The sequence below is a fragment of the Clavelina lepadiformis genome, chromosome 7 (assembly GCF_947623445.1).
Source record: "Clavelina lepadiformis chromosome 7, kaClaLepa1.1, whole genome shotgun sequence".
Taxonomy (NCBI): domain Eukaryota; kingdom Metazoa; phylum Chordata; class Ascidiacea; order Aplousobranchia; family Clavelinidae; genus Clavelina; species Clavelina lepadiformis.
Genome location: NC_135246.1, coordinates 15,366,569 through 15,387,492, shown reverse-complemented (window position 1 = coordinate 15,387,492; position 20,924 = coordinate 15,366,569). Strand labels below are relative to the sequence as shown.

Genomic DNA, 20,924 nt, shown 5'->3' with positions numbered 1-20,924 from the left:
GTCAGATTTATTTGTGAAATGATTTTGAGGATCATTCATGTTCATTTCCGACTCATTTTTATGAATAAATGATTTTTTGGTCAAGTACCAAGACTTTTGTCTATGCAGTTAACAACATATGTTAACAAGTTTAGTGTCTTCCTAACTCATTCTTTGCCTTGTACTTTATTGCCTTTCAGGCCAAAGTCCGAATGCTTTATTTACCTGCTCCATTCTAACAAAAGAAATTTACAGAAAATACAGAACACGCGTCTCAGGTAGAAAGCCGGGCAAAACAAATATTTAGAAAATACACCAGGATATAAAAGTCAGCCACATAAAACGAAAAAGTTTGAAACTCACTCAACACCTTCACACCCTTGTAATCCCCCTCACAGTTTCCCCTTCCAAAAATACCTAACAAAAAATCACTTAGAAGGGGAGCGGCGGTTTTTTTAGCCAATCATGCAGTTTAAAACCGTTTGCGCAATTATGATGTAATGTGAATATTTTTTCTCCAACTTGAGACAACTGTCAATATAGTCTTCAATGTTAAGCCAACTATTAATCACACAATAAATCGAATGCAATATACATTGAAATTACTAGTGGTCAGCTCAAAACCTTATACAAGAGAGATATGAAGCAATGATCAAACGCTCATAGCAATTCACAACAAAAAGCATGTTAAGATATTTTAAAAGATGAAGCATATATATGCAATAGCTCATTCTTATGGAGAACCAAATCATTCTACCATTTTTGTAAACTACAACGTCCTGTATGTCTAGCTTTAGTTAAGACCGGCGTGAAGCTGATTATTATCTGGCAAACTATTCAATATCGGTAAATATTCTTATCATTTAAAAATAAATGAATAAGTAGAGAGATAACATGTAACCAATTTCATCTCCAAACAAGTAACTGATGAAGAAACTACTTGAAAAATTACCAGATTCTTATTTTGATCAAGTAACGAGAGAATCGGTAACCAGCTTCACGCTAGTTTGGAAGTGCAGGATGTCATGCACTTTATAATAGCGATTTGGCTCGCCTGCGGTCGCTAAATAGCTAACGACCATTGATATGTGGCCAAACCAGTGGTTATATAATAAAGGAAGTTGTGTGTTTTTTATGTTGTTGATTTGCACAGGCTCAATGGCTACATCACACTAGAGATGAATGAACAGTTTTCTGATAATCGTCTGAATCCGAATCGCTTCGAGATTCCACATCACTCAGCAAGTGCTGCTCACTGTCGCGTGTACTTTCTTCCATTTCTGATGAATTGTTCAACGCGTTCACTTCGCGGTCTTGCATGGTTCTGTGCTGTTGGTGGAAATTAAAAAATCTGGCATATTCTTCACTGTCTTGCTTAATTTTAAATACATTCATTTCACTCGATGTTCAATCTTTTACAGCCCATCATTTATGTTCAACTGAAACAACTTAATATTAATAAGTATACGAAATAGATATTTACCTCTAATCGCGAATGCACACTTCCGTTGTAAGCTGTCTTTGGTGCGGTTTCTTGAGTTTCTCGAGTGGGTTCAAATCGTCTTATCTTTGATTTTACGCTTTGTCGGGTACAACTGGGTGGGTATTGGCAATCGGATGATAACCGATAATTCGGGCTCTGAAACAGCTCACTGGATGCGCTCCTCCTGTCTGATGCGGAAGACACGTCTGTGGAAGTTGAACAGGAGGACATTTGCTGGTATCTGGAAGCTGGCCTCCCGCGAATTTCCCTCATCACGGGAATTTCAGGAGCGGATTGAGAACCTGGGCCACCTTGTAACCTACAATTGTGCGGAGACATATTAGGAGTACTGGCGGCGTTGATAGATCCATTGGATCCGACGATCATATGTGTGCTCTGACTTTGAATGTTGTAATTTGTTTGTGTTTCACTGCGGTTGTTACTTCTTCTCCCTCTCATAGTAAAGTAAAAACGACCCCACAAAGCTGGTCGATTGTCTGTAGAAGTGGCAGGGGCAGCACTGTGTTTGGTTACAGAGTAATGAAATGTCATAGTTCTATCGCTGTTAGTGGTTTGCATGACCAAAAAATTATTAGAAATAGCAACTTCTATTGAACGCACCTGGCCCGCTCTTATCAAAACGTGCTCTCTGTCGATAACAACACAAGGGCTGGGACGATTAGATTGCCCATTACATTGCAAGTTTAAGTAGAAGTCATCACCCAGAGACATGGAGAAAGTTTCGTAAGGAATGATAATCTTTCCCCCGTGAAGGGGATTAATTTTTGAAAATGTTTCATTGCTATCCATAACATACCAAGTGATGCTTTTTTCCTTATCGGACAGATGCTCTTCAAATCCTACCGATATTAAGTCTTTCCTTAAATTACTACTTTGTGCTGTTTCAGGCTGTGCTACGTAGTCAGAAAAGTGCTTTAGCTTAAACGAAAATTTTTTGTCTTTAGTAAGACTGCAGTTGGAACCCTTCAATTTCTGCCACGCATCCTTTTCACCGTTTTCTCGCACAAAAACCGTTAACGAAACAGGGGGAGAATCGCTTACAGGCCGATAGCATGTGTCAGCAGTTATCGTACAGGGTTTTCGGAACTCAAGCCCCGCAGGCTGGCAACGTAAAGCTTTAGATATGGCGAAGAAATTCTTGTCATCATGGTATATATCCTTGCCCGGCAAAGTTTGCAGTCGAATATTGGTTACTTTGGCAAGTGAGCCAGGAGGAAATTCAACAGTAAAGCAGTCACATTTCAGTATGCCACCAGCTGGTCCTATTTTTGATTCTGAAAAATGTTCATTCTGGCTTGAAGGTGTTGAAAACTGATTGATATGATTAACAGCATTTTCCGAAGAACACTGTGTGGGTATGCTTTCATTTTCGTTCAGGGCTGCGTCCGGTTCAGAAACACATATTTTTGTATTTGCCTTCATGGTGTTTTGTATTTTCAGACGATATCGTCTAACAATGTAGCACACTACAAATCCCCCAAAAAGGAGCGAAAGGAGTGCCGCAACTATGACCAGAGTCCGATGGTAACCAATTGCACCGTTTGTTACAGCGGTTGTTGTAGCTTCAGCAAAGCGCGCTAAATTTAAAAAGAACTACGCTTAATTGTTTTATGCATGCATGGGTTACAGAAAATAGAAAAGTAAAGGGTAAATTGCAATTTTGGATTAACCGTATAGAGGCCTACTACGTTAAAGAGCATAACAACTAACAAAAATACTGCAATGTACAGTTTAAAGCCAATATCTAATAATACCAACCAGTGCTAGTATTGGTGGATTGCCTGAAATTGATTGTAAAAACGAGTATCTCTATGACGATATAACTTATTTCGATTTTGGAGCCATAAACGTCACATCAGACAAGTAATTATAGGCTAAGCTACAGGGATATAGGCAAAGTAAGCTATGGATATAGGCAAACGTCAGCTTAGAAGTTTTACACAAAGCGCAGATCCTACCTGAGCTTGCTGTTTGCATCTTGAGTGTTATTTTGGCGATATTGAATTAGCGCTGGTAAACGTTTGATAAGTTCTTCGAATATTCTGTTTTCTGCATGTTGAATGTTTCGCTTCAACTTTACGCTGAAATAAATTTATTTTAATTCAATTTTTTTAAAACCCTTTCTTGTTACAAGTTTTCTTCCGAGTAATCTTCCAACCCTGTTAACAACACACGGTATATTACTATTATGGGTGAATATAAAGCACACTTCAATGTTGTTAATCATTACCCTAGTCAGGTGGGAAGTTTGACGATTGTTTGATTTGAGTATGAATGTTTTAGTCTATTACTATTCGTTATGTTGCAATCACCAAGCGCCAGTAGCCAAAGTGATGTCTACTTAAGAAAGCAGAACTCATCAGATCGAATATACAGTTTTTTCGAAATAAATGTTTATTTTATTATTACCAAAAGTTTTTCTACAAACATGAAATTTTGCAATGTGTTTGGTAGTTGCGAAAACGCAAACAGACTCTGGGCTCAGTGCTTGCACTACGTAGTTCGGTTGCTCTCTAGTGACGAATCAAATCTGCCGTACTGCAACGTAAGTCTGCTTTGTGTGTGTACGAAAATAGTGGTCAGACGATTCAACCCCGGACGATTCAACCTGCGGACGATTCAACCCAGGACCATTCAACCTAGGACGATTCAACCCCAGGACGATTCAACCCACGGACGATTCAACCCATGTACGATTCAACTCAGGACGATTCAACCCGCGAACTTTTCAACTCGGGACGATTCAACCCAATGACATTTCAACCCACGGACGATTCAACCCACGGACCTTTCAACCCACGGACGATTCAACCCGCGGACGATTCAACCCACGGACCTTTCAACCCGCGGACGATTCAACTCACGGACCTTTCAACCTAGGACGATTCAACCCACGGACCTTTTACGTACTTATGGCTTAGGTTATCACCAAGTTACTTTGCAGCCAATTGTAAGCTTAATATTGGACAGTCTAGACTTTAGAGTTAAGCCATCCTGAATAAGCCTGTACGTCGTGGTTAACGGTTATAGACAGGGTTGCCATACCGTCTTTATTTCTTTATATATTTTCTAAGGTCTGTGTCTTAGAAAAAATTTTGGTCTTTTTTTCTAAGAAACATCCGTATTTTTACTGGCGTCTTTATCTTTGTCTTATTTCTGGGGCAGAGGTTCCTATTTTGGGCATTTTGACACCTTTAGTATACCATTTTGTACTAAAGGTATATCAAAACTGAGAACATGCAAAAAATGTCTCTTTTTTTTGGACCATTGATTGCCTTCTCCTCTTGTGCACTGTTTAAGGTAGCATCCTTCTTTCGTTTCCTAGTCGTCTTTACTTTTGAGTCCAGACCGATGGCAGTCCTGGCTATAGATATACATCAGTAGTTCAAGCCGGCTATCAAAAAGACGAGCTCGTTGTTTCCCAATAGCAACATTGTCGTTTAAGGTTTCTACTGTGATTACGTAGAATTTAAAGTCCGCTAGATTATGTAACTTACTCATTTTCCGGAGAATGTCGATAATAATCTGATGATCTGCGAACAGTATGATGTGACGAAGCATTACGATTTGTGTGGGTACATTTCCGCTTCGTGTGGCATGTTCTTGAAAACATCCTCCATCTGTCCCGTTTATTGCCACATCTTAAGTACTTTTCTATGATGTTGTCTTCGTGCAACGGTTTCTTTTCGCGCATACACCTTTCTTGACTGCTCATTTTGGAATATAGTAACATCAAATGATGTTAAACCTGAGCATATTAGTACCTATAACACAGTTTCCTAGCTGTATCCATTGTATTGTTTGTGATGTAATAATCAGAACATAAAAATATCAGTCTCAAATGTACAAAGAGCAGAAAGTATATGACAGATTGCGTTCATGATTATTGCCAAGCTTGGGGTTTATTTATTTCCAACAACGTACCGCGACACATGAAAGCTATGACGGTGTACAACGTGTTGCCTGACTTTTCTTACTTTGACATTATTGAATAGTCAGGATCAATCTCTGCTAGGCAACGCTAGGTAGCATAAAATAGGTGAGAAATGTGCCTGTTTTTAGGTACTTATGTACTGTAGAGTAGGATTTTATAGCTTAGAACGTCTCAAGCTATACTTGTTCAAACAAACAATGGTGACAGTGCCCGCAAAGGGTGTGACAAATTATGAAGATTCGATTTTTTGCGGCTGCAAAATTGATATTGGTGTAAATCCGGATCTAAACTGTTAACTTTGCCGATCTCGCTAGCACAAAATTACAGTCACCACGGTATCGTGGCCACACTTAACTACCCATGAGCATGTTTTAGTGGTGGCTTTTCACACGGTTTAGTTGTAATTATTAACTTCCTATTCTATAATTATTAACGCCTGATTATCATTTGTAATCAAAAGACCGTTCTATCAATTAAGTATGGTTACAATTCAGTTATCCACAATTACGAAACAAACCAAAACATTCTTTAACCTCAATCATATAGGTTACCACTGAAACATTAAAGTTTTGCTACTTGTAAAATGAAGAATTCGACTGATGCTTCATATGCGGATGGAAAAGGTCGACTGGCAGCTGTTCAAAAGCAGCCAGTTCAAGTATTTTTGGTTGTCACAATATTCAAGGGCTGCAGTTAGGCTGTATAGGTGAATACCAAAAAGAAATATCGAACCAAAACCGAAACTTTTATTATTCAATCATATTGCATCCAAACCAAATCACGCGCAAATTCCAACTGATAATTGCGGCAAAAGCTGTCAAATATGACAAGGTGCTGGAGAGAGAGAATCATCAAGAAGTATGCGGCTTGTCTTTGTCACCGCCTTCTACCCTTGAACTTCTGTTTTTGCAAGTTGGGGGCCGAGACTTTAACCTTACCTGGCATATTTCTCGAAAGATCGTGATCCTGAACAGAAAAACACCTTTTTGTAGCTATTTTGGGAATTACTCACACAATCATTGTATTTGGCAACAGCATTGCCGATGCGTCGCAGTACGTAAATCATAACGTGACTAAACGGCACCTTGACGCTGCGAAAATGGTCTTTTTCTTGCTGTGTTGTATCACGAGATATCTGGAACATGTTGAGTGCGGTCTTTGCAGCTGTTGAAAATCATGAAGAAGCTTAGAAAATTACGTGAACGATTCCTTGATGGTGGGTGCGGAAAGTTAAATGCTTTTAGATATTTTACAAAGTTATACATCACTATATGTACCTTTTCCCTTCTTTCCGGTACCCGGTGTTAACTTAACCTTGAACCTACAAATTCAAAAACATACAATCAATTCATAATGCAGCATAAACAGCGCGCAAGGTTTCAAATTTTGAGCTACTTTTGCGGTTTCGGACGAAGCCTTCAAGGTAAGCCGGGGTTAATAACTAAGTACCGGGTGGCTCCGTCATCTTCGACAGCCTTGCCTCCGGCTACTTGACAAAGCCGCTTAAAAACATGCTGACCGCGGTGCTGTATGCAACTACAGAGATGACCCGGATAATGAAATTTGAGCAGGAAAATTACAAGCTGGGTTATCTTACTTGTAATTTTGCATGGTATTGTACGGAGCGCAAACCGGTATCGCAAAAAGAAGGAGATCGTCGGCGGCGGGTATGCCGGTTAAGGTATCTAGTATGTCATCAACTTGAGTGACAGTTAAGTGCTCTGCCTTCAGCACTAATTCCTTTTCTTCGTCAGAATTGGCATTGGCTTCGCCTGACAGAGTTAAAAACCAAGCGTGTAAACAATTGATGTTTCGACTGACACCTACCATAGGCTATATACCATAGCCTGTATTGTTGGCACGTGTTTCAAGCCTAGTTTTGAAATACAGCACCCAACAAAACAAATATTTTTAGACAAACAAACATATTCAATATTGGGAGCGAGTTGATAAACAATCTCTCGTGAAAATCAATCCTTAAAATTGTTTATACCTTGTGCAATATTTTCTCGTTGTTGATGAACCTTTTTTTCATGCTGAGGACCTGTCAGCAAACGATGATTTAATCATAATGTATTCTATACTATTATACTGTACATCCCAATTAAAAAAGATTAAGAAGAAAGTTGTGTGTAGAAACACAACAGAAAATGCTACCTGGAGGTTTCTTTTTGACTTCGGGCTCTTTACTTTTCCCTTTTTTGTCTTTGTTTTTCGGTGCTTTGGCCGACTGTAGAAAAGATCGGCATTTAATAAACAGCATATACAGTAGTTTAGTTATGCTGTCAGTTATTTACGATATTTCTTTCTATTTTCATCATCTTAGAAGGTAGCATGACATATACCTGCAAGATTTCCATCATCAACTTTTTGTCCTCTTCGTCTTGGTCTTTGTATTTTTCTTTTATCTTCTTAAGTTTGTTCTGCGCGAAGTAACGTAAAATATCTGATGTGCAAAAAACCTGAACCCGGTAACAGTAACAAACAGTTCCTCACACTCTCCCAATCACGATATCACTGGTACTATTACCTTTTTCCCTCTTTTAGCCACGTTTTGCTCAGGCTGCTGTTCGATTGAAACCTGCAATAAACATACATGGAAAATAAATCAACATTACAAGTAAAATATCAAGACATTTTGCCGTCAGCTGCTAAAAAAATAAAACCTCTTTTTGGTGGGTTAATTTGGGTCGTGGTTCCTGCGAGGAAGCTGGAGGTTGAGCTGTTTCCTGATGTTGTGTTTTGCGCATCTTTTTTTGCTCACGCCTCTGTTTCGCTGATAGTTTAGGTTTTGACGAATTTTCATTTGCCTAAGCCAATAAACTATTTAGAATTTTTTTACATGTAGTTGTCGCTATACGAAAATAACATTTCTTATAATAAGCCAGACAAGAATTGTGTTTAAGCCATCATCACACATCACCTTTTCAACTTTGAACGGCACCGGAACATCATCACCAAGATAAACAACAGTTTCATCGTCTTTTTCATCCTGATAAAAATGCATCAAATTAAATAGAACCTGCTCTCTTTAGGTAGTGATAATTTTGATCACGTGTAGTAGTTTGGTAATAGACACGTTTGTATTAGTAGATACCGTATTCTCCTGAGTTGCAAGTTGGTAACGGTCATCAGTTTCGTATTGTAGTTTAACTATAGTGTCGGGATAGTCAAAGCTGACAATGGAGCCTTTTGCGGGATCAGTCTGAGCTGTCACTTTAACATCTTTAATTCCAGTAGCATCAGAATTATCCTTGAGAGAATGTTCCTCATTTTGAAGTTCATCCAATGCGTTATCCGTTATCTTTTCAGTGCTGCTTTCATTTCTGTGATCTGCAACAGTTTTTATCGCTTGATCAATATCCTCCTCTTGAGGTACTGTCTTTCCTAATGGAGTTTTAACTTCCAAAATCTCATGTTTGCCATCTTTGTCTTCTTCATCTTGCGATAAAATTTCTGAAAATTCCCAGGAGAACAATTTTTCAGCTGAAATTTCTAGCAATCTCTTTACACAAAGATATTGGTTAAGACATGCAAACAATTATACGGTTGTATATCATCTGAGTGACAGTTCATTTGAGTGACATAATTATGACATAAATTATTCATTAGAGCTGGGGTTCTTAACCTTTTTATAGTCGTGGCCCACTTTCAATGCTGATCACCTAAGTTTTGGACCTGGACCTGGAGTTTTGGGCAAAATCATATAAATCATTATCACTTAAATCATATAATTTGATCAAACAACAATGCTAATTTGGACGTTACAAAATTGTCACCAACTAAATAAAACTAAAATTTTCACCAACTTTATAATTTTCCAAATAGCTCTGTGGCCCACCTCAAAATGCTCCTGTGGCCCATGGCCCACCGGTTAAGAACCCATGCATTAGAGTGACATAATTAACCCTAACCCTAACCCATTACTGTAGTTTGAACAGTACTTACCAATGTGTCACTCAAATGAACTGTCACTCAGTTGATCAACTACCTAATTATTCATGGGCTATCTTCTACAGAGGTTGAGATCAAAGCAACTTACCTAACTCTTCTGATGCATCATCAGCAATGGTGGATTCCTCTTCAGCTTGTCTTATTCTTCTTTCATTTTTGTGTTTCCACACACAAGTTTCATCCACCTGTAAAAATAAACTACTCTTAGCTGGAGCAAATCGTAACCTCAATAAACATCGCTTCTGTGGCTCATCTATTACGTAGGATCTCTTATCTTATGCTAAATGCAATAAGACGGAATATTTCTGTATGAACTTGACACCTTACTTTGAAGAGAAAGCCAAATCCATATACAAGATACGAAGGTGGTAAAAAATTTTTCTTTCCTGGAAGAAATATATAATTGACAAAATCATGACCATCAGCCAGCATATATAAAATCATATTATATTTCTTATATTTAATCATATCATTCAATCAAATCAAAATTGAAATTGTATCAAAAGTCAATAAAATCGTTACCAGCAGAAAAGAAGGAAAAGCCAAAATAATCACCTCGTATTAAAAAGCTACCGGTGGTTAGGTATTCACCACTAGGGGCAGTTTTTGACACCTGGTCACGAAATACCCACCAAGCACTGGTAACAACCTTTGCGTCCCAAGCAGCACTGTGACATATTGCCATTGTTCCTGCTTCATTTAATGTCTTTGGTGGAACTGGAGCGCCTAGAAAAGGTTAGAATGTTAAAATCAGAATTGTTTGTACAATTCAGACAGCAGCCAGCAAAATTTTTTACTTGCCAATTACCTGACGGGTTCTTGATAATGCAACTGGTAGCGCCATGTAAATCAGCATGCACATAAATGTCATCTGCGCACAGATATAATTTGTCATGATAACTTTACAACAATAACTCTGCTAAGCATGTTGATCACAACCTAAGCTGTTACACTCAGTAGAACCTGAACATTATTATGGTTGCTTCATACCTGGACCGAAGTACTTCTTCACCAGGATTTCATTTTGCTGAGCGTCCCTCCCCCCAATAACCAAATAATTTTCTGATGAGATAAACCATAGAAATTTCTCGAACCAGAATACTCTGAAAATAGTAAGTGAAGCCAGTTTTGACACAAAGATTGCTGTTAATGAAGCCCAAGTTTATGTCACTTCAATGTGAACACTGACTTTCTTGCTTTTTGAATATTCTGAACTGTTGCTGCTTCCTTTAAGGTCTGTTTTGTTTTCTTCTCAGCCGACTTGAAAGCCTACAAGATTTAAAATAAGTCAATCTCATTACTTGGCTCTCATGGGAAAGAAAACCAACAAATTTTCAGTTAAATACGAATCATAGTAACATAATATATACAGAACAGATGTTCATGATTGTGCTAAAGCACTCTGCAGTGAATCCTGAAAAAATTAACTCATACAATAGCTCGAATTATTTTTAACTCAATAGCCTTTAAACAGCAAAGACAAAAGAAGTAATTTTAGCTGCGTCTACTTTTGAAGAAGCATCAATGGTTCTTTGCTCTTTCTGTGCCGCATGCCTCTTCTTGTTGTAATATCTCTGTGCATTAGCATATGCTGACAAGGACAAATCAATGTCCACTTTATGAGGTTTGCTTTTAGGCTTCTGTGGTTGTTCAGCTGCTTCTTCATCGGAGCTATCCAAGAAGTCTGAATCATCGTCATCATCATCAAAACCTGGTTCACTGTTATAAAAGAAGTTCGGGCATGTTTCTAATTTATTTATTTGAACGTAATTACATGACAAATTATATTAAATAGTTTTAAGCTTCAAAAATCACTGGACAGAAGACTTAAGCAGCACATGCACAGGTGTAGTATACTTTACTGGTTAGTGATTAATTCAGCTATATAATAACATTACCTATACTGATTTACGTAACTGCAGTCAAAAGCACAAAGCTATTTGATAAATCGTCAGCCAAATTTAAAAAAAAAACAATTTCCAACAAACAGGTCAAAATATTTGAATTAATGTCTGTAACTTTAATACAGTTTTGGAGATCTGCAAAAATTCTTAAGTTATTTACATTCTATGATAGTCTCAATTTACCAGTTGAACAAAACACACCTCAGTGCCATAACCATAGAGTTTGTTTCAAGCTTCAAGCTTTTGATTGCCTTTGCAACTGGATCACCTCTCACTTGGGCATCGGCCACTAAATCTCGAATCTCGTTCCAATCAACTTGATTTGCTATTGCACTGCATATAACTTTGATGGCTTGGTCAACCTGACAAGGTGAAAAATTTAGGTAATCTAAAGGTCAAAATTTATCACACTGCAATTTGCTGTAACCAAAGCTTGTGCTTTTCTTAAAATGTGTACTAAGGTTCAAGATAAATTACATTGATAAACAAGAATTTTATATTAGGACGAACTTAGCGACATCATTATGCAGTATGAACATACCAAATCCAAATTGGCTTCGATGATAAAAGCTTTCTGCTTATCTACATCCTGTTCCTTCCTCAAGCCTTCGAGTCTGGTTTCATGATCTCGTCGAACATTTTCTAACTTCTTCATGGCGGCTCGCTCCTTCTGTAGCGCTTTCATGTCACTTTTTTGAGACTCAAGAGAACCATAGAAGTCATCAACAGCCTAAAGAGATAGCACTGTTACAATCACATGTATCAATATACAAGAACGTGATGCCAAAATATAAAATCAGAAGGTTAAAAAATGCACATTTCTGACCCTATTTAGATAAAGTACCAGTGAGTATCTTAAATATGTACTAAGATATATCGCATGCCTTGTTAAAAGAGTCAACTTTCAAATGAGGGCCTGTTTTGTGCTGTTCAAATAGGAACGGATGGAACTCAATGTTTGTCAGAAGCTCTCCCTCTGACCTTTTTTCAGCTTTTTGAATTATGCAACCCTGTGAACAGAAATATATATTAGATGTTGATCATATTGTGTTAAAAATACACATGCTTCAGCATTCTATATGAGTAGGCTATATATAGTATATATATGCAGTGTAGGGAAATGCATTCACTTGGCATTGTCCTGTTTTTGCTTTTTCAATGCAATCTTCTGCTTCACTTAAAGCAGCATGGAGTTTAGAAACATCTACAAAAAGCAGTTCATTACAAAAAACAGGTTTCACATTAACTCATTTTTTATTACAACTAATGTTGACCTCATTTTAAAAAGTACTTTATAAATAGATTCAACCAGATTAAACTAGATTTTTCTGGTAGGGATAGCTAAAACTGAGCCCAAAAAGATAAAATTTGACATCCTGTGTTTAAACGGATATGAACTGTAATATCCCACGGAGTTTTAGTGAGTGCCTAAAAGAAACTGAACAAAAACCAAGATGTATGATAGTAAACTCATTTTTCTTAACCTAAACCAAAAAATAACCCTTAAAGAAAACTCTAAAAGTAAGTAACAGTATTTGGAAATATGCATTATTGGAAATATTATTCTTCCAGCAATATGTTGAAATAATCAATCTATATTCCATTTGAACCAAAACAAAACAGTTTATGCCAAACGTGGATGAAGCTGAAAGTATGCTAGACTAAATGTCAGCATGCAAATCTAAACTTAACACGGTATTTTTGTTTGGCTATTGAATGTAATAAGGGATTCCAAGTGAATTTAATCCTGGTCAACTTAAACCCAGCAACCTGATCTGGTCAACTCACAGCAAGTGAGTATTTTGCTGTAGGGTAAGTTAGTCTCCTGGGAAGTCTTGCAATAAAGTAAAGTTTGTTTAACTGTTAAACTGCATTTAACACTTAGTTGTTCGTATAAACATTTTGTATTAAAATTTGTTAGAATGCTTACCTGCGTTAAATCAACTTTCAACTCAAGCTAAGAAAAATTAAGCCTTGAACATAAGTTACTGGTACATTAAGAATCAAATTTTACTGTGATGGCAAAAAGATTAGTTACAACTTTGGATATCCTGTACATTTGATAATGGACATCACTTGGTGAATTAAATACGATACCAGCTGTTAAAGCATCAAGTTGTTATGTTTCTATTTATCCATTATCCCAGATGAGATCATGTATGTAACATATTAAGACCAATTTCTAGCCTAAACTGTGGGGAGTGACAGTGACGTTTGTGATAACAATCAAAATTGATAGCTAAAACTTTAAAAAAATCACACATTTTGCTCTATATGAAAATAATATTTACCATGCTTAAGAAACAAGTGATCGTGATGAAAAACATAAAAAGAAAAAAATCAATTGCAAATATTGCCAAAAAAACGCTGAAGGAAAGATGTTTCCTAAACAGGCCTTTTACTGTTGAGTACTGATTATTACAGTGCAAAAGCATTGTCATTACAATCCTTACTGAAATAAAAGTAGTTTTTCAATCAGAGCAATATCTCAACTTTGTGTTTTAGCAGGATTTTACCAACCACAATTTAATTCACTGAAAATGAACCAGCTGGGGTTGAGTTCACCAAGGTTAAGCTGTCGGATGATAAAATAATCAACCACCATAATAGTTAGCATATCTTAGAGAACCGGTAAACTAAAGTTTCGTAAAACCTAAACCAGATACAAACTGTTTTAAACCATACGATAAACCATTAGCAAAGTACCATAAAGATCAAAGCAGCAACTTACCATTTGGAATGTTTAAATCTTTAAGTTTAACATTTATTGAATAGCCAGCAACAGCCAAACAATGATCTATGCAAGGTGCTCCATAGGCTGTAATTCAAAAAAATTATTCTCATTTCAATTAATTTCGCTCTTTAATGGAATAAAGTAAAACATGTGCTAATTGTAAAACTGACTTTCAACATTAAGTCACCATGTAAACGACTGAGTAAATGTTTCAATAGCTCTTACGTAAATGAGGGTTGAGTATTCTTTTCAGAACATGGTCTGGGTTTGCTTGTTGCAAGATTTCATTTATTCTGTCACATTAAAAATTGGACATTGGGCATTTTTGTATAAATAAATATGTACTGTACATACAATTCAAAATCAACAACAATGTTAACCTGTCTTCACTAATCAGTGTCTCTACTGGCCGAGCTGTATGCTTGGGATAAGGTTCATGTACAGCAAATTTCACATCGTCATTTTCCTGAAAAAATTGTGGACACGCAAAAAGTGATTAAACAATCACAAACCCTATTCTACTTTCAAGCAAACCTGCTTTGTTGTCTCGTTCCCCTTATTCACAACATCCTTGCGAAATCTCAAGAGATTTAGAATGATATACTGATAATCTGTTAGCGCGATGTTTCCCTAGAAAAACAAAATAAATGATTCAGACCATGTTGCAGACTGCACACACAATAAACTTTTTTCCAGCTGAAATGTATCTGCAAATAAACAGATGAATGATTTGATTAGATTTACCCTGTCGTATAGTTCAAGTATGACATGATATGCAGCTTCATCTGATCCAAACTGAAAATCAACTATTCTATCCATGCCTAGCTGTGTAACAGACACAAGTCTCCGTCCACGTAGATGCTTTCTAAGCTAATAAAATGAATAGGCAGTCTTTGACTTTGTTAGAAAAAATGATAAACACAGCAAAACTCTCCTAATTCGAATTCGTTTAAAATGGCAATTTGTTTACTTCATCACATTTTGTCGGTGACAACAGAATTGTGTACATTCTAACTTGCTACAGTTTCTTTAATAAAGCAATTTTATCATGGGCTATGCACAAATGTGAGCATATACAAGTAATCTATATTTAAAGACAAGTCAAGTGATAAACACGTTTTATCTTTTGTGTTGTTAGTGAACATATTTTGATTGTGTGAATAAGCGTGTAAATATACTGTATAAATTATTAGAAGATGCATGAACTCATTTAAATTGCAAGTTTAAATTAAATGATTTGATGCATGACTCATTTTAATGAATGCAAGTGTTTTGCATTTTTGTGTCTTCTGGTTTTATCTGTTTGCATGTTGTGGCAGTTTGCTTAAATTAGCATTTATTTGTATCCTCCTCAAGGTGATAAATTAGGTAATATGTACTGCATATATTTTAATATAAAGCAAGAAATATACACAGGAGTCACCAGTTATCACATTCCAATGCCGGTACCTGATACATTTGCAAAACTATAAGAAACAATTATTGTTTAATCAACCTCAATATTTTAACAATTTAACAATAATTTATGATAATTAATAATTTAATCAATCTTTATTTCTAAACAATAACCTTAACAGAAAACCCAGATGGCATAGGATTTTTGGGCCAGTCAAAATCAGACAAGTGCATTCTTGTTCCAGACTCAACCAGCAGCATTATTTTTTCATCAGTTCTAATAAATTCACGTCAATAAAATTGATCAAAATAGAAGCAGTTGCTATTCAATAAACGTAGACCACACTACACATTTAAATGCTAAAGTATGAGCACACTAAGTATGTTACCTCGTTAACTTGAACAAATAAGTCTTGTGATCAATATCATAAACGTTGACCAGTCTCATGCCAGAAGCTCTGAAAATCATTAAATCTGTTACATTGCAAATTAATAAATATTCATCTATAATTATATCCAACATCTATATCGGCGAATAATGTCTGTAACTGTTAATAACACTTACAATAACATAGTAAATTTACAATAACTATTGAATTAAGGATTTAGAGAGCAAGGCGCATGTTCCACTTTTCATGTGTCCTTTGTTCATTTCAATTTTTGTCACAACTTACGGAAAGCATAAATATTTGTTAACACTAAAGTTTGAGATAACAACAGCAATGGAAAATAATGAACTAGACATTATACATATAACTATGGGGAGAAATGTGGCAAGCCTTCGAGCCAAAACATGCTTTGTGAAAATACATATATACACAACTTATAACTTACAAACTTGTGCAGCTATATGTGATTAACTAAAATAAAAGACTGTTGATAGAGACAATAGTGTACCGTTAGCAAATATAGCAACCTAAGAATAATGCAGTTATCCCTAAACCTTAATTCTTGATAATTTAACTTGGTACCAAGTGATGCTAGTGTAATAACAGTATAACGTCTTTACGCAAAGCAATAAAATTGCCTGCTCCTGTTCAGTAGTGATGCTGAAAATTGTAAAATTCGAATCTAATTTTTTCAATCTAGCATATGAAAATGCATTTAAGTATCTCTTTATCGGAAATAAGCTTTATAACCATCGCTTGCTCCAGCGGCGAGAAATCATTACTGACTTTTCTTTGGCACATTGGAAAGTTTGTTAAGTGCACAAAGGATTAAAATTAATTGCGCTTATAATGGCCGTTGTTGTTATGTCTTTTAACGGGATATTTCTGACCCAAAAACGGCAAAATTTCCAATCTGGGTCATACCATACACGTATCATAGCACTAAAAAGTGTGGACGCACAAAAATCATCAACAGCACGCGAAACTTTTGATTTTCACACTGATTTATAACAAACAAACAAGGAAAGGCATATTGCTGAATGCCAATTTATAATAAATAAACAAAGAATTGAGGTTCCAGCACATGCTGTCCAGCCAAAATCTGCATGTTTGCATGCACGATTTGTTGTGAAAAACTGCAACATTTTTCAGTCGTAGACTGACAGCATATTTAGACAAACTTACCTTTTATTTATTTCTGGAAGAATTGCACATATATCCAACGTGCTAAATCGAGTCTTCATGCTTAAAAGTCCAGTTTGATGGTTTTACATAAAAGTACTGACTTAAGAAATAATTTATATCTACGTTCATATAAACAAATTGGGCAGACTCAGACTTATCTTGATACACGTAACACCGCTTAAGTATCTGTATCTTCCATCTGGATCACCGATATTGGTGCGACTGCTTAGCCTACAAGCTCTTGGCCTTTGGAGTATATTAGAATGCGCTTATAAAGACCACAGATAATACGACCCACTTTATACAAATATTTTGTTACAGTCCGGAATTATGCCAATAATAATACTCTCCGTTTTTATTAAGACCAGTTTTCGGACAACAATAGCACTTTCTCAGATTACTCTCTCAATTTTTCGTGTCAGTTATGCCACATGCATTCTAAATTCACCTATTGACATCGACTTTCATGTTGGATGTTGCTGTATAATGTTACAAAATAAATGATAAATTCAATGTTTTTTTTCATTTTGTGCATAACTGTATCGATCCTGGTGGGACTGAATGGTACTGCAACAGTTAATCATGACCAAAATGATCTGGTCCCAAGGTGGTCATAAAGCAATTGTATTTCCTAATTTGGTATTAATATTAGACCTGAACAGAGACGAGTACCAGCCTATCAACCGAGTACGTGATGCCTACAAGATTTTAATTTGAAGTGCAGTAAAAATTATTTGAAAATGGTTAAAACATTTCATCTATTTCCTGAAGAACTTATACAACATGTTGTAGGGTATTTCCCAAATGTGATAGCCATGAACATCACACCCATTTGAACTTTTACTCGAAATAACGGAAATCAATGCAGTTACACGCTATGCAGCACATTCCAGAGACAATTTGTACGGTCAATGTGCAATTAAAGAACACTGTACCTATACTTTTTAAGCTTTCGTTTTTGCAAAACACAAATAGTGGTTTAAAACTTAAATAAAATGTATCTTTCAATAGCCTTTAAAGTATTGCGTGAAGCGAAAGTATACGCCCACTAGTGTTACATTAAATAAAACATGTCTGCCAGTTTATTATATACATATAAATATCTTACAAGAAGTTCAATTTGTTTCAAATGTGAGAAATTAGCTGCAGTTTAACTGCGCAATGATTTGTGACACTTGAAGTTACAACCAATTACACCAAATGTGAGTTGGGGATATGACGTTTTGCTACCAGATAACCATGCAGTTCATAAATATACAAATACACATTTTGGTTGCACAAATCACATAATACAATTTTAGATGTTAAGTAAAGAAAACGTAAACATTATCATTTTAAACATATTATTGGCTGGCTGCAATGGGTGTCTTGTATGAATTGTGAGAAGCAAGCATTTTCTTCAACTCTGCAATGGCCAACCCTGGATTCAAGCCCTGTAGAGCGAGAATGGTATAAAGTCGACGTTAGGAGCTACAATAAGGCATTTCAACAAAAAGCTAACAGTGGTATATTGCAAGTATCAATACAAGCTACTGCACTGAAAACATGACTTTTCAAAATCTAAAAGACACCCTGACCTTTGGACAAGTCTTTGTACAATTCATAATAGTGTGACATTTGTATAACGAAAATGGGTCATTTAGCTTGTCTAAACGCTCGCTTGTGTACTCATCTCGGCTGTCAATAATCCATCGATAAGCCTGAAATGCAATCCCGACCAAATTAGTATATAACTATCTCAATTTTTATACGTAATGTGTTCATATATGATTTGTTAAGTGTCACATGCAGAGATTTCCAATACTGACCTGCATGAGCACTGCTGGACCTAGATATTTATCTGAACTCCACCAGTAGCTTGGACAAGAAGTTGAACAACATGCACAAAGAATGCACTCATACAACCCATCCAGTTTTTGCCTGCAAAATGTAAAGGTGGTTATTTGGACAGGTCAGCAGTATTCTGTTAACATTATGAATGAAATAAAACACTTTCATTGGTAAGTAACGTAACATGTAAACCAAAAAAAATACATTTTCTCCATCTTGGGTTATCTTGATTAAAGTAAAATAATTTATGCCAAGGTGAATCATAACAACGTAAAGTAGTTGGCTATTCAACTGTAAAACAGAATATAAATGCTTGCCTGTCTTCAACTGACTGGTAGTTTTCAACACCCAGCTTAGTGGAATCTTTTTGCTTTAGGAAAGGTTCTATTGAGCGATACTGGGCATAAAAATTATTCATGTCCTGCAAAAAATATTTCAAAGCTAGTAGAATTGGTATTGATAAACATTACATAAATAACTGTATGGAAAACTACATGTTTCTTTTTAGGGCTAAACAGCTCACCGGCACCAAATCTTTCACAACATACATATGAGGAAGCGGATAAATCCTTGTACTCTTCTTTGGATTGGGATCAATTCGCCTAAGAACATAATTTAAGTTAACAAGCAAATTACATCACATTACACATTAAAAATATATTACATTTTCAAAATATATCTGATAAACTTTTATTAAAACTTTCACATTGATGTTATTAATCACACTAATCTATGACATTCATAACTTACGAAAGACAAGCCAAAGTGTTAATTCCACCAATATTCATGGCACAAGAGCCGCAAATACCTTCCCGGCATGATCGACGAAAGGCTAATGTTGGATCCTGTTCATTTTTTATTTTAATCAGCGCATCCAGAACCATAGGACCACAACTGCAATGATGGATATTAAGGTTTGTAAATAACACACTTAAACATAAAAATATTTGCATCATCATAGTGTTTCACAATCAGTCTGGTGGTGCAATCTGCAATTTTTCCATACAAAAAAGTGGTTCGGTAGTAAAACTCACTCATCCAAATCAACTTCGTATTTCTGCATAACTGGTAATGATTTTCCTTCAGGATTCCATCTGTAAACTGAAAATGTTTTCAACCGTGGTTCCCGCCCTGTGTTTGGGGCAGCTGCATTTGCTGAACATCTCACCACCTGCAAAGAATGATCACACTTGAGAAAAACATAAAGCACTTAACTATTATATAGCTAAAAGGTTTACTGGTCTTGTCTGTTAGCCCAGGTAAACATGTTGTACATCATGTTACTTCAGTCCTTCAACAGTTTTAAAATTTAATAGTAATAATTAGTATTCAAAAGAAACCCATTTAAATACTACACTGTATTATACAATATAAAACGGTATACCACTTAACTAACCTGTTTTCCAATGGAACCAAAGTTTAATCTCTGACCGGATTTTCGTAACACTGTACGAGAAATACCAAACCCAGATGCCATTTTAATATCAAATATATAAAAACACAAGCTTTTGTTTTCACAACATAGGGCTTAAGTCATGGCAGATAGAAAAGAAGAAAACAATGCATTATCAGTACATATAAGCTTAAGCTAGATCGATGTAACTTGGTAAAATCTCCAGAAAAATCAGAGATGAAGTTAGATATAGATAAAAATCACATCTTGGTGCAACTATATTGTGTTACTGAAACCACGGTAACTACAAATTCACTTTCCTATACTTTTTTCCCATTGTTTAATCGAAGAAGAACACATTTCCTCATTTTTTTAGAGATTACAGTTAGCATAGTACGTCTGTGGATACTCATTATGTCATATGAAGGCCAAACTGATCTTCAGCGATATCGCATCAGATTGGAAAGTTTGCTGTTTTGAGGTGAGAAATACCCAGTACAATTTAAATGAAACAATAACCGTTACATGCGCAATTAAATTTTATCCCTCACACTCTTAGCAAACTTTCCAATCTATAGGTATCGCATGCAATGCACTCCACTCTGGGACTGATAGATGATCCTTTCATTATTATGCTTACTATTAACTGTGTATAATTCTGGGCAAATTCAAACTCCAGGTTTTACAACATTTCCTATGTATAGGACAATTAGCTTAACCTTT

At 36.0% G+C, this 20,924-nt stretch overlaps 3 protein-coding genes across 5 annotated transcripts; all 3 read right to left on the bottom strand.

The window, feature by feature from the left end:
- Positions 1-173: 173 nt before the first annotated feature.
- On the bottom strand, positions 174-3,685 carry LOC143464890 (uncharacterized). Its single transcript, XM_076962930.1, has 3 exons — positions 3,442-3,685; positions 1,463-3,060; positions 174-1,308 (listed from the first exon to the last, which is right to left on the bottom strand). The coding sequence occupies exons 1-3, from the start codon at positions 3,458-3,460 to the stop codon at positions 1,147-1,149; spliced, it is 1,779 nt and encodes a 592-aa protein (XP_076819045.1). The 5' UTR covers positions 3,461-3,685; the 3' UTR covers positions 174-1,146.
- A 2,458-nt stretch (positions 3,686-6,143) lies between these two features.
- LOC143464820 (ribosome quality control complex subunit NEMF-like) lies at positions 6,144-17,660 on the bottom strand. Of its 2 annotated transcripts, XM_076962825.1 has the most exons (30): positions 16,979-17,660; positions 15,794-15,862; positions 15,579-15,681; positions 14,754-14,879; positions 14,544-14,639; positions 14,390-14,475; positions 14,235-14,302; positions 14,007-14,093; positions 12,406-12,479; positions 12,160-12,285; positions 11,817-12,005; positions 11,477-11,637; positions 10,880-11,090; positions 10,561-10,640; positions 10,362-10,474; positions 10,180-10,242; positions 9,927-10,097; positions 9,699-9,757; positions 9,460-9,556; positions 8,515-8,873; positions 8,341-8,409; positions 8,084-8,227; positions 7,948-7,998; positions 7,763-7,840; positions 7,575-7,647; positions 7,411-7,461; positions 7,015-7,189; positions 6,695-6,738; positions 6,502-6,581; positions 6,144-6,383 (listed from the first exon to the last, which is right to left on the bottom strand). In XM_076962825.1, exons 1-30 carry the CDS (start codon positions 17,035-17,037, stop codon positions 6,294-6,296), a joined length of 3,252 nt encoding a protein of 1,083 aa, XP_076818940.1. In that variant the 5' UTR covers positions 17,038-17,660; the 3' UTR covers positions 6,144-6,293. The 2 variants fall into 2 exon arrangements, with proteins under 2 accessions (XP_076818940.1, XP_076818942.1); XM_076962827.1 differs by lacking the exons at positions 12,406-12,479; positions 14,007-14,093; positions 14,235-14,302; ... (1 more) ...; positions 14,544-14,639; positions 14,754-14,879.
- A 140-nt stretch (positions 17,661-17,800) lies between these two features.
- LOC143464821 (succinate dehydrogenase [ubiquinone] iron-sulfur subunit-like) lies at positions 17,801-20,364 on the bottom strand. 2 transcript variants are annotated; one of them, XM_076962828.1, is made up of 8 exons: positions 20,205-20,364; positions 19,843-19,997; positions 19,559-19,702; positions 19,332-19,410; positions 19,126-19,229; positions 18,787-18,898; positions 18,556-18,678; positions 17,801-18,411 (listed from the first exon to the last, which is right to left on the bottom strand). In XM_076962828.1, exons 1-8 carry the CDS (start codon positions 20,283-20,285, stop codon positions 18,322-18,324), a joined length of 888 nt encoding a protein of 295 aa, XP_076818943.1. In that variant the 5' UTR covers positions 20,286-20,364; the 3' UTR covers positions 17,801-18,321. The 2 variants fall into 2 exon arrangements, with proteins under 2 accessions (XP_076818943.1, XP_076818944.1); XM_076962829.1 differs by having other exon boundaries at positions 19,843-19,979; positions 20,205-20,360.
- Between the last annotated feature and the right edge of the window lie 560 nt (positions 20,365-20,924).